General features: G+C 36.4%; 1 protein-coding gene across 1 annotated transcript in view; it reads left to right on the forward strand.

Moving 5' to 3' along the window:
• fstl5 (follistatin-like 5) overlaps positions 1–13,016 on the forward strand; it is a gene marked incomplete at both ends in the record, with an annotated part of 181,762 nt that overhangs the window by 104,976 nt on the left and 63,770 nt on the right. Inside the window, one exon of the mRNA XM_079250055.1 lies at positions 1,354–1,474. Within this exon, the coding sequence (XP_079106181.1) occupies positions 1,354–1,474 (121 nt within the window). The remainder of the gene's footprint in view (positions 1–1,353; positions 1,475–13,016) is intronic.

A 13,016-nucleotide genomic window follows, 5' to 3' on the forward strand; every position in this document is an offset into this window, starting at 1 on the left:
CAGGGAATCATGGCTTCTGCCCCTTAAGTCTTTGTGGCCTTTTAAAATGGCAGCTCAAAACCTTTTTTTCCTGCCTCGTCTGTTTCTTATCATCTGACCAGAGACTGTGACTGAATTTTTACTTTTTACCAGAAAAGATATGAAAATATTATAACTTGTCCATCAGTGAAGCTGCTCTGGGTCTAAATCTAAACTACTGAATGTAAAAATACACCACAAAATATATCTATCAAATGTTTCATAAACAACTGAATTTTGAATGACGGTCCATACAACTAATTTCAGTTAAAGAATTAAATGAAAATCACTCTTTTACCTTTTGCAAAGTCAGGTTTACATATATATATATATATATATATATATATATATATATATATATATATATATATATATATATGATACCCATCTAAGAGGGGATGTACACTTGTCCAGTGGATAAGGCATGATGTATAAAGCTGTCTCCTGTGATCAGTGTTTTGACAGCTGATCTTGGATGATGGATGTTTTACTGACAGGACCATACAAGAGGTGTTGAGCTGGTTGAGCAGAGAGATGATAAAAAGCAGCGTTTGGGGCAGTTTTTCCAACCCAGAGTAAGAAAAATGAATTGCTACCTGCTTTTATATTCAAACATAACTGACCAGGTATCATCTGTCCTTTTAATCAAGAAAAAAAAATAAATAAATAAAAAATGTCTCTTTTTTTTCTTAACAATAATGAATGATTAGTGCCTGTTTTTGTTGTTTTAAACTCTAAACAAAACAAATAATAAGCAAGGGATCAATCAAGCGGTGATACTCTGTTTCATGTTTTTGGGTTATTGACTACTTTGCATGCATGCACAACAATTTTTTGCTACCATGAGAGACATGACAACATCTCACCTGCACAAACACATAGGCCATTTCTTTTTCTTGAACATAATTGGTACACTTTTTAAATTTTGTCGAGACATGTAGAATTTTGTGTTTGTCTTTTAAACACGCTCTTTGTACAACTAACATATTTTCAAGCAATCCCTGTTTGTGTAAAAAGAAAAAGTCAAAGCTGGATCTATCACGGTTCATGACATTGATGATCTCACCTTTTTAATGTGCCACTAACATTTATATAAATGGGATTTCTGCTTGTTTTTTTAATGAAAAAGTTTATCATTTTAATACATTTTATAAATCCCCTGTGTTGCTAATGAATGATAAGAAAAATGATTGTAACTACAATAACAGAATATGTGCTGTCTTCATTTTTGACACAGTACATTTCCTGGGAAACATGACAGGAAAACCAACGGAATGACTTCAAACATTAATGTCCATGTTCTTTAACAGAGCTCCAATGCTTTTTTCTTTGCAGGTCATCAAGCACGAAGGTCTGTCTAAGGATATCTCTGAGTGCACATTGTTTGACCTGCTGAAGTACAACGATGTGAACGACGATGAGCATCTGACAAAAGACGAGTTTTACACGGCATTTGGTGAGATTCATTTCCTTTGTTTTTGTTCGAAGCTGATTACAGCTGATATGGTCCATTTCTGTCATGTAGGAAAAACCCATCTTATACTTTAGAATCATATTTTCCATTCAGTTTATCTTGGTCAGTGCTTCTTAAAGCCCCTGATGTGTCTGGTTAAACATCTAAATGTTAATTGCTAAGATCTGTCTGCTGCTCAAAACATTGTGAAAAAGGCATCCATATATGTTTTCATCAATTAGGTATTATTCATTTCTTACAATAAACAGAAAGAAACGGGCATCTGGTGGGATTCACTGCAGTCTTTATTGTTTATTTATTTGATTGAATGCTTCTCTTTCTTAAATTGTGTACAAACCGTAATAATAATTTTTTTCAGCATCTACAGTTTCATTCTCTCTGATGTTCTCAGTTATGATGTTGATAAAGTAGGAATAGTGTTTGATATCTTGCCAGAGTTTACTTACTGACTCATGCGGGTTGTTGCCAGCTTCGTACTGTTGGTATCCACATGTTTGATGAGTTGAAAGAGTTGGATAAAGGAGTTCAAATGGAATTACTTCCTGAGGAAACAGGTCACAAGCACTGAGAAACAGTAGTTCAAACCAAATTCCCCATCATTAGGGAACACAATGATGGCAGGTGCTCTGCCATATCTGAGACACACAAACACACATGTGTGCTAGTTTCCTCCTTTTGTTTTCTCCCCATGCTCTCATTCATGCTGCCTCCCTGTCTGACATTTTCAGTTAGCTCAATATCCTTTGACAGAATATCTTCTGACATTTGGCTGGCTTGACACATTTAACAGTGGAAGAGAATTTATAATCAGCCTTCAGCCCTTTGGTTTTTTTTTGTTTTTTTTTTTGAGAAAAAAGATACAAGAGCAAACGGTGAGAGTCTTGACAACTGTTCCCCACATTAGACATGAATATGTGGGAGGAAACCCCTTTTGGCATGTCATGAAAAGAAGGGAGCCCCAGTTGATCTGAAGAGAACTAAGCTTCCTTGAAGAGTTGAGTTGTTCTGACTCCAACTACTTCCTTTTCACTGATCAGATCTTTTTCAAGCTCCCAGCTTCACTGCTTACAAGGAAATGGGGTATTTAATGAGAGTAAATCACCCCTTCTGTGGCAGTTTCTTTAACCCTGCTTTTCTTGTCTCTCTGACTTCTTATTATCCTTTATCCTTAAGCTCCACATTATGTGATGGCTAATTGGCTGCCTATAGGAATTAAGCATTGTTTAAAACATCTCATTATAAGGATTTTTACACATTTGCAAAAGTAATGTGTTCAGTAATAATCTGTTGATCTTGTTTAAGTATCTGAACTTAATATTATTATTATTATTTTTATTTATTTATTTATTTTTTTATATATCCACAAAAAAGTAACCTATTAAATCTTCTCCCATTACCAGCAGTGGTGTGTTTGTGCGGCTTAAGCTTGAACGATTGCAACTGGACTCATCTTTATTATTTGCATCTCTCATTTGAAAGGCTGTGCACTAATATTTACAGAACATACAGAATTAGATTAACCACCTTTGCCTCTCGGGGGGTAAACCTATGGCATTCTCGCTGGGCGGCATTACACCGTATCTTTAAGGCTGTGTTAGACGGTGGTTTCTGATAAGCATGATTCACACAGCTGGACTGAGAACTGTGAGCTGCAAGATATTTTGCACGATGGTGAAATTGATCATATCTTTGTTTTGTTATCCTTTGGATGTTGCCTGGTTTCAGAGCTTTCATGTGAAAGGCTCCCTCCCTCCCTTGTTGACCTGACGACAGCATCCTTAATGAAAAATTGACAGTTGTTCACTTCACGATGATTGGAGCCAAGGAGAATGAATAAATAAAAGTACTGCATATTTGATGTGGGACTAAATATCGATTGAACAATGTTGCCCCACACTCAAAATCCAGAATTCATAAAAGTTTTCAGCTTTTTGACAAGTAATACAAGGGTCTGTCTGCTTGAGCAAACTTTTTTTTAAGTCTTTGTTCTTTGCTTATTTTTCATTGAAGAAATACTTAAAAAAATTAATTGATGTTACCTGTTTTTAGGGTTCTATTACTAAAAGATGCTCGTGAGTCTGCACCACCTTAGTTTGGCTTGAAACACAATCTGCAAAGATGCATCTTTAGTCAGCAGGAACAAGCACCTTTTTGCATTTATGTTTTGCAAAACTGAATATTAGTTCAGAAAAGTCATAAATATAGTAGCTAATTTAAGGAGGGGATCCATAAATCAAGATGCAAAGTGAAGTAGTTTACCAGTGGTTATGAAACACAGAAAAGGATATAAAAGGAAATAAAATAATCTAAATCAATGGAAAGGCACTTAAGGAAAAGCTAATAACAAAGCAATCCACCCCCTCTTCCATTTGGCCTGAGCATGTGGGGGTGCCACTACTAATGATGGAAAAATAAGTTTTAATGTGTGACAGGACTAAACAATGAGAAGATGACACAATGCTGTGGGTGAAATGACAGACTTGCAGTGCAATTAATACATGAGATTATATAAGAAAAAGCACACATTTAAATTAAAAATACTGTGTTTTTTTTCCAGAGAGAAACTATTATGATGTAGAAGTTTTTTATCCATCATTTTTATCGGAATTTAGTGGAAAGAACATGATCCATCTCAGCTTGTGTCCATATTTCAGGCTGATGCTGCTGGTGGTGTGATGGCAGGGTGGTGGTGGTGGTGGTGGTGTAGGGTTATGTTATTGACATACTTCGGGCTGCATACTACCACAGTGAATCCATCATCTGATGCCTACTTCCAGCTCACCCATCGCACAAAGCTCAAATCATTCCATGTCACTTGAACATGATGATATATTTCCTGCAACGTCCTCCACCAGCCTCAGATGTCAATACAACAGAGCATCTTTAGGATGCGGTGGAAACAGGACATTTTTATCATTGATGTGCAGCTCCCAAATCTCCAGTAACTGTTTGATACTATCATGTTGATGTGGACCAGAATCTCAGGAATGTTTCCAACACCTTGTTGAAGAAAGAATTAAACTTCAAAGAATTATTGTAGAAAGCAAAATGTGATCCAACCCTTTGATGGTAAGGTATGCCTAATAAAGAGGCCGGTGAGTGTATTTATTAATCATATTTTAGATTTAAAGATCGATTTTTGCTTCACTGCTGACTAGAGCTGAGCTCCACAGCAATCATTTATTAATGATCACCCCCAGCAGATATTCAAATTATTGCTCCACTAAAAGGCTGTTGCAGACTCATACAGTCCAATAACCAGTCTGTACTCCTCTGTAATCCTCAATTTGTAAGTTGCTATGAAGAAAAAAAAAAAAAAAGAACATCTGCTAAGTCAAATCAATGAAATAAACACACAAAGCAAAGTTGTGCGTCTTGTCAATGTCGCTGCAGCTTCATCGACTTTCCACTGATAAACTGTTGACCCCATCCAGAGTGAGTGGACGCTGTGTGTGAAAACGAAACACAGAAAAAGTGCATTGTCTCTTTATGTTCCGTTCTATGCAATGGAAAGAAAAGCCATAAATGGAACTGAATTTTATCCAGCTGGTATTTGTATCAAATAATCAGTGCTGTAAGCAGTGCCCTGCTCTCGAGACCTGTAATTATCTAACATCTATAAGATTCACAGCAGGAAATAAAAGCTAATTGGAAAAGCATCACTTTTTATTATGTTATTGGCTGACTAAAAAGCACGACTCAATCCGATTCAGTGAGCATGACTAATATATTTTATTACTGGTGCTGTTCCATTCACAGGTTTAAAGCAGCCATATAATGTGAAACACTGTTAGCTGCAGGTGCAAGGCGGCCGCTGTAATGCAATAATTGCCACGCTTAATAATAAGTCATAGCATTTGCATTTTGTTGATGTTTTGTGTAGATGTGGTCTCTACCCCCAACATAAACCAGCATTATAGCGTCCTGGGCAAAACTGCATGGCTAAGTGTCGTTTTTCAGTCCATTGCTAACATAATTGTTGAGTGGCAGCTGTAAACATCTCAGCAAACACCATAAACACTGTCATAAACTGTGCAGCATCATCAATTTAATCCACTGATATACTGTGGGCAGAATTCTGTTGCAGCTTGCATGCAAACAACAGTTAAAGTAGAATGACTCCCCATGGAAATGGTACCTGTCTGTCTGCTCAGCCAGAAAGGACCCTTTGTACCCCTCTCTGGAATATTCAAAGCGTGCCGACATGTTTGTCAGGACAGAAGATAAGGCTTTAATGTCCATACATTATTCATTCCTCCTTTGCATGGACTGTAAGGGGGCTTTGAATCAATTCACTTCAGCTGGCTTAAAGGAGGCTGTCTGCTCGAAGTGATGTCTTTTAATGAGATGATGTTACAGATATGAATGATGCCTGCCATGCCGCTGATAGTGAGCACCATGTCATCGTTGAATAATTTGTGAGTGATGGCTCAGTGCATCATGGGTAAACAGATAAGGGGCCATCTATCATGATGTGTCATTCTCCAAGCAAAAGTTAATCACAAAAAACAGTGGAGCATCGACACTGTCACATGAAAATTAAGTATACGTTGCACAGAGACAGAAGAAGCGTCGTCACTGTTGAAGCAGAAGATATATGAAAGTACCTTTACTGACCTTGAACATGCTTCATACAACTACTTGTTGTCTGAGAAACTTTTTGCACTGTAGTAGAAAGAGTTTGCAGACCCTGAGATGACTTGTGCTTAGTAGTTGAGCTTCATGTTTTGCTAGTTTGTCCGCATAGCTGTGATTTATTTTCTTTAAACACACAGATGTTTCTTATTGCTGTATAGTTATATTTTTACATGTTTATTGTAACCTAATTTGCATTAATATGGTATGCAACACATTTGTCAGTGTCACTGCATTCCACTTTATCTGTTCTGTCTATAAATAATTCCTTTTTTCTCTTCGACTTCTAGTACATTTCCATAATATTATTTAACCCATTTGTTGACCTGAACAGATATAGAAACTCACAATCAAAACATTAACACTTGCAAACAAGCCTGAGATCAGAAAATTATTTGCAAAGCCTGAAAGTAAAAGTAAAAAAAACAAAAAAACATGTCCAGTTTTGCGAATGCATAGACAACATTAGTTTGAAAGATTTCTTTTTTCTTTTTTTTTTTTTTTTGTCTGAAGTGCTCTTATAAACACAATCTGTGTGTGTTTGCATGTGTGTTCTCTTCATTAGCGTTCTCTGGATAAGGACACTCTGACAAAACAAGACAGTGGAAACCTCTTTTGTGCGGTAAATGCTCCGAGGGAGGTCTGTCCTCTGCGGCAGGCTAATCAGCGTCTGTGATTGCTGCCAGATAAACTTGAAACATCATGCTCCTACTTTGCCCTGAGATATCTCAGAAGTAATATAATAAAACAAGACTCTCCTGAAAAAGAATTTGAGAATAAGTTTGTTTACTTTCACTCAGATGAAGTCAAAGAGGAAGTACAACCTCGGAGGGATTTTGGTGGCTAAAGCGAGGGGATTTTTTCATCTGCACTGCAAAGTTTTAATGTGGAATATGATCTTAATAAGCACAGAGATGCTGCTTCATCAGTAAAGATGAAGTGTTTGCTTAGAAATCCCTCCCATAATCCCTCAGGCTCACTTTTAGGTTTAAATCATATCCCTAACAAATCAATTCAGAATGCACATTGTATGCATTTTAAAAAGCCCCATCCTCTTAATGTGTCTAGGTTTAAACAGTATTTGCCCTGATCTATACTGTAAACTGTTCCTTTGTCTCCAAATAGCCTGAAGATCACTGCTATAAGCAGGAATTCCTTTAAATAGAATATATAATTTAGCTGACTCATAATGACCTGAAATGTGTTTTCTATCAAGCAGAGCAGTCCTGCAGTTTGTGCAGCACAATGGTGACACGTATCTCACCCTTCCTGGGTGCCAAAGTATTGATCTAAACCCTGACACTTCCTGACAGAACACATGGCCAGGAGATACAATTCCTTTATTTCTGCTGAGACTGGAGGCCTTGGAGTGCTGGCTGGATTCCTGAGGGACCGGTCAGAAACCAAAGTGCACTGTAATGTTATCCATCATTCTGTAATTTGGTTGTTGACCTTACACAGTTTGTCTGATCTGACAGTGAGAACTGACTCATTTTTGTAACATGACAAGATAAAGATCTGTGCTGTTTTGTATCAATGACTCTCATCTATCCTCACAAGTTGGGCAAAAAGTTAGCAGGGGATCATATTAAACATTGTGCAGGCGGGATTTTTCTTTGGGTTTTTTTTTCTTAATCTCTGTTGTTTCATATGATACTTCTACCCCTTTCTCTCACCGCTAATCTTGTGTAGTTCCAATTTTATTATAATACCTAGATTTATAGAAAGTTTGTCATGCTTGAAAATGAGTTTACTTACACTCTTTACTTCAGTGAAGATTATAATTAGCCATCAGCCAGGCCTCCTCCAGGGAAGGCTGCTTCCATTAAGTCAAGTATGCTGTTATGCGGCACCCTTGACATTGCAACAATTAATGGATCCTCAGGCTTTTACTTGTCAAAACCCCTGCTGAGTTTTACATTCACAGGCAACTGGAACAGCGTTTAAAGTGGCTTCATAATTCATGCCACATTTTCCTATTTGCTTTTTATATGTCTGTAAAATTTGACAGAGGTTTTAAAGAAGCTGAATCACTTTTTCTTTAGAGCCTCAAATACAAGATGATGTTTTCAATTCATCGAAAAAGATTTATGTCCATTTATTTCAATTGCTATACTTGGTTTGGATTTAGCTTGAATGAAACCATCACCATTGTGTGTTATTAAAATAGCAAGGTATTTTATTTTTAACTGGGTTCATTTGCAATCATAAAAAGGAAAATTAAAACTTAGTTTTCGTCCTTAGTCAAAAAAAAATCTGGCATTGTACACTCTTTGAAATGCAAAAATAAAATGATCAAGGCCTTCAGAATGGTGATGGATTGTGTTATGCTTATCATAAAATGGACATTCGTTCAAATCAACTCTTTGTAGGTATTTATTCTGTTCCTTATTACTATAAATGACATTTAAAAGAGAAGGCATTACAATATTTTATTTTATTTTATTTTATTTTATTTTATTTTATTTTATCAATGATTGTGGGCATTAGTTTTCAAGTTATAAAGTCAAATGGCAGCAATATTCCTATCTGTGCAAACCTACACACCTTGGTGGTCCATGTGCAGCTTGCAGCCAAAACTAAACCCTGCATCACACAACATCCATGCTGAAGTGTGCAACCTTTTAACATAGCTTTAAGTTTGTCCATTGGTTTTTGATAAAAAAAAAATATGCAAGGTCCATACACTTTCATTGATACAATCAGCATCAAGGCTAGAAACACTTTTGACTTAAAGCTACTGGCAGTAGGACTGAATGAATGCACTTCTGTCTCCATTATGTCTACATTCTGTTATATTGTGAAGGTGCTGCTAACAAAGAAATAACTAGCAAATCTACCAACTGGCATTGTTACTGTAACATTGGTACTGTAATTTTATGGTATTTTTTAATCAACTAACACAACTTTAAACTTTAAGAAATAATAATCATAGAAAATGTTTTACTCACCAGTCAGAAAATGATCTGTACAAATTGTTAAATATTTTGAAGAACTTGAAGGTCTCCAACCAGAACTGACATGCTTGATAGTCACGAACCAGTTGGCACATTAGTCCGGTCCTTTGTGTCTTTACATTCAGAAAAATGATCTCTTCTTTCTGTAACTATGTTTATGGCAGCAAACCACAGATGTGACACAGTTAACCAATGTTTCCTGATGTTTGCACCTTTAGAGATTCTTTTGAAAAATTCCCACATTTCAGTGGTGATCTGGATCACCCACCAAACCTAATCACTTTTTCTGTTTCAGAGATTTTCCTATTTCATTTAGCGCCCCCTTAAAAGAGGTAATAAACGAAAACGCTAATGTTTCTCTGACTTCAACAGTGTTGCTGAAACTTGTGCCATTGCAGCGGGTCACATGCTGGATGCTTTAGATGTGTTGCAGGAATGCCAGGGGGTGAAAAACCTTCATGGTTTCTGGAAGCCCTCCGCAGTCAAAAGCAAAAGAAAAACTTCAAATCCTGTCAGATAGATAAATAGATAGACTTTAAGACACAGTCAGACTGACCTCCATGTTCAAGTGTTTGACGTGAATCTGACACAACAGTGTTTGACTGCAACACTTTATTGATGCGCATCCAGAAAACTATTTTTTTCAGAGAAACAAGCAGAGTGGAAATTCATGTTTTGTCACAGTGGTTCTGGGATGATCGCAGTGGCAAAATGAAAATAAATTACAGCTTCAGAGGCACATCAGTCCTTCATTCAGTTGACAAAAGACAAAAAAAAAAAAGCTTTCAGAGAGAAGAAGTCTACTCTAACTGTGACACATGGAGGAGGCTCAGTTGTTTTATGGGTTTTTTTTTTGTCTGTCTGGCACCGGAAACCATCAGGCTGCGAAATGAAATAAGATGATTGTTACTGAAAACTATGCAGTGTCTCAGTCATGGGTTAAAAGGCAGGTAATTTGCCCTAAAACATATTCTTAGAAGAAGTCATAAATAAACTAAAAGAAAAAAAATAAACAAGAAAAAAAAAACAGTTACGGTATTTTTTTTTTAACTTGCTGCTGGGTTTGTTGTAGTACTCAAGATGTAGTATTTCTGAAGAACAAACATGCCGACTACTAAAAATAAATACAAATAACTTCAATAACTAGATGATTAAAAATTGAACCTGCATAAATTTAAAAATAAAAATGTAGAATTAAAGCTAGTGCTGATGTTCAGTTTCTGAGTTATGAGTCAGAAGTTGGACTTATTGGATTTTGCGATGAAAAAAATGCAAGTAATCAAACAGAATATGTTTGAGAGGTTGATGTTCTGAAAAAATGATAGATGCGTTCCTCTTCCAGAACCACAACTCCGTCATGACCGTGGTTGAAGCATACGTAGCTGATTAATCCTCACAATGAATTATTCGTGTATTTCTTTCTTTCTTTCTTTCTTTCTTTATTTTTAGAAGCAGCAGCTGTTTGTCAAATGTTGCATCTCAAAGAACACTACGGACTATGATGTCATAGTTTTCAGAACTGAAAGATGGAGGACTGTGTTACATATCACACCAGTGGCCTTACCAACAAGCCATGAAGAGTTACCACGAGAAATGCATCATTTCACAATGTCAAAGGTGGCTAACACCTCTGATCACATAAATCATGCAGTGATTAACTACATTGATAATGATTGATTTAGAGTCCTGGTTTCTTAATAAATAAACGGTCAAGGTGAGTGGATGCTTCACACTGGGCCGTGTGGTGAAATGTTTTTGCCCATTAATTTCCTGAGCTGACAGTGCAGATGGTTCTGTGTTCACTGGACCTGTTACAGGCTGCACGCCGTGTGGAATCTGTAAAGATACACATCTGTGTTGCTAAGGGAGTACCTTTTAATTTTTCTTAGGACAAGATATTTTACAGAGAATGTTGGTGTTCGCAGACGGATGTCTGGTGTGTTTCCCGGAGTGTCAGAATTGTTTAATGCGTCACGGTAACAAGTTGCTGTGCTATTTTTTTTTTTTTTGTACTTCTCAACATGTCACATCACTAGACATCCATATGCACTGCAATGTGCTTGCATATATCATTTGCAGCCTTACAGATCTTCAGCTACTGCAGTGCAGACATTTACCTGCTACTGCAGCATGCGCAGGAAACTGGATGGTATTCTCATATACACTTTCTGAATTGAGGGTATTAAAGGTTTTGCTGTTTGCTGATACATGTGCTAAACATTTTGCTCTTCTAACATAAAAAAAAAATAAATAAATAAAAAAAAAGCCATGCATGTTTCTGGTGATGCGTCCTGTTGTGATGGAACAAGCATCACTTCGCACTGAGCCCATATAAAATGAAGAGTAGCCCCGTCTAATGTGGCCGTAAAACATGTTGAATGATGTTGAAATATGATGGAGGCATTAAATCACAGCCTCTCTTTTATTTTACCTTAAATTCTCTGTGATTTACTTATTGCACAGAGATGGAGGATTTTTTCATCAGCTTTTTTTTTTTTTTTTTTTTTTTTTTTTTTTTGCGAAAGGTAGCTGGGATAAAATAAGTAAAATTAGGCCTCCTCAGAAGCTCTGTTGCATACTAATGCTGGCGTTCCCTGAGGATATCTCAACAGCTGCTTCGGAGTCCAATCAGCCGGAGGATTTGCACTCACCAAGACCTTATGTTTATGCTTCACGGCCATCTTGATATTTGTCATTTCTGTGGTATGATTGTGAGAGCTGAAAAAGTAAAGATCTGTTCGGTTATGTATCTCCTTTTTCCAGTTCTCTCCTCTTTTTGACCATCTACAAATGATGAAACTTAAGAAAGTAGATATTTCAACAGAGAAATTGATTTCTGTAGAGCTGTCTGTGGTTGGCACAGTGGAAGATCAAGAACAAAATGTAATTTCAGTAGAAATCCTCACATTAAACATCAAAGCACTTTTCATGCACAAATGATGGCAGAGCACATTGACCTGAACTTAAACTGCCAAGTTTTCCCTGTAAATAAACATGGATTCTTTTACATAGAGGAATTGTGCGGATATGGTTCATAACTATCTCAAATAATATTGATTAAGGTTAAATCATCAAAGCTACGAGAATCACTTCAGAAGATTGTAATTAAAAAATATGTGATGCTGAGATAAGAAGCGTCTAGTGCTTCTGCTTTTTCAATTCTTGTTGTTTTTTCGTATTTCGCTGATGAAATTACACACATCATACACATGAAAAGTGCTCCTAAGATTGAAAAACCCAAATAGTTTTAAGGCGCACTTGCATGACGCATAAACAGCTTTAATCAAGAGGCAGAATTTAATTGGAAGAAACACAAACACGTTGGTCATTCTTGATTTATTTATTTTACAGTTTCGCTCTTTTGCTCTTGTTGTAATGAAAAGCACATTCTGTTTAATCTAAAAAAATGCTGCTTTCAATGAATTTATCGTAATTGTTAATGTAAAAATTTGCAGCTTAATGGAAGTAACATGAAATACATAAACATGGCTGTTTTTACCAGACAAACGGCTCTAAAAGTCGGATGATGTACTTTTGTTTAACTAAAACATGAAATAATCTGAACATAAGCGTCGGCCTAATTTAAATGTTTACAATAAAGGGCTTCAGAGTTAGAAAATGTTTAAAGACATTAACATTGAGATCATCTGTATGTATTTAGGAAACGTTGTCATTTGCTACAGTCTGCCTTATGCGTTATATAGTGTGTTTGATACTGATTCCTTTTTGATGCATATAAACAATTATTGCTGTAAGTTCTGCCTGTTAAGGTTTCTTTCTTCTCTAAACACAAATAATTCTACTTAGACTATGGCTGTTTTATTTGTATGCTCTCCTCTCTTTCCTTCCACGTGCTACAGTCTGGTAATAGTGTTATTATCCCCCAAAGTAAAGTTGTGTTTGCAAATAGAGCTGTAAAGAGACGCAAGATG

This window comes from Telmatherina bonti (assembly GCF_933228915.1).
Source record: "Telmatherina bonti genome assembly, chromosome: 12".
NCBI lineage: Eukaryota > Metazoa > Chordata > Actinopteri > Atheriniformes > Telmatherinidae > Telmatherina > Telmatherina bonti.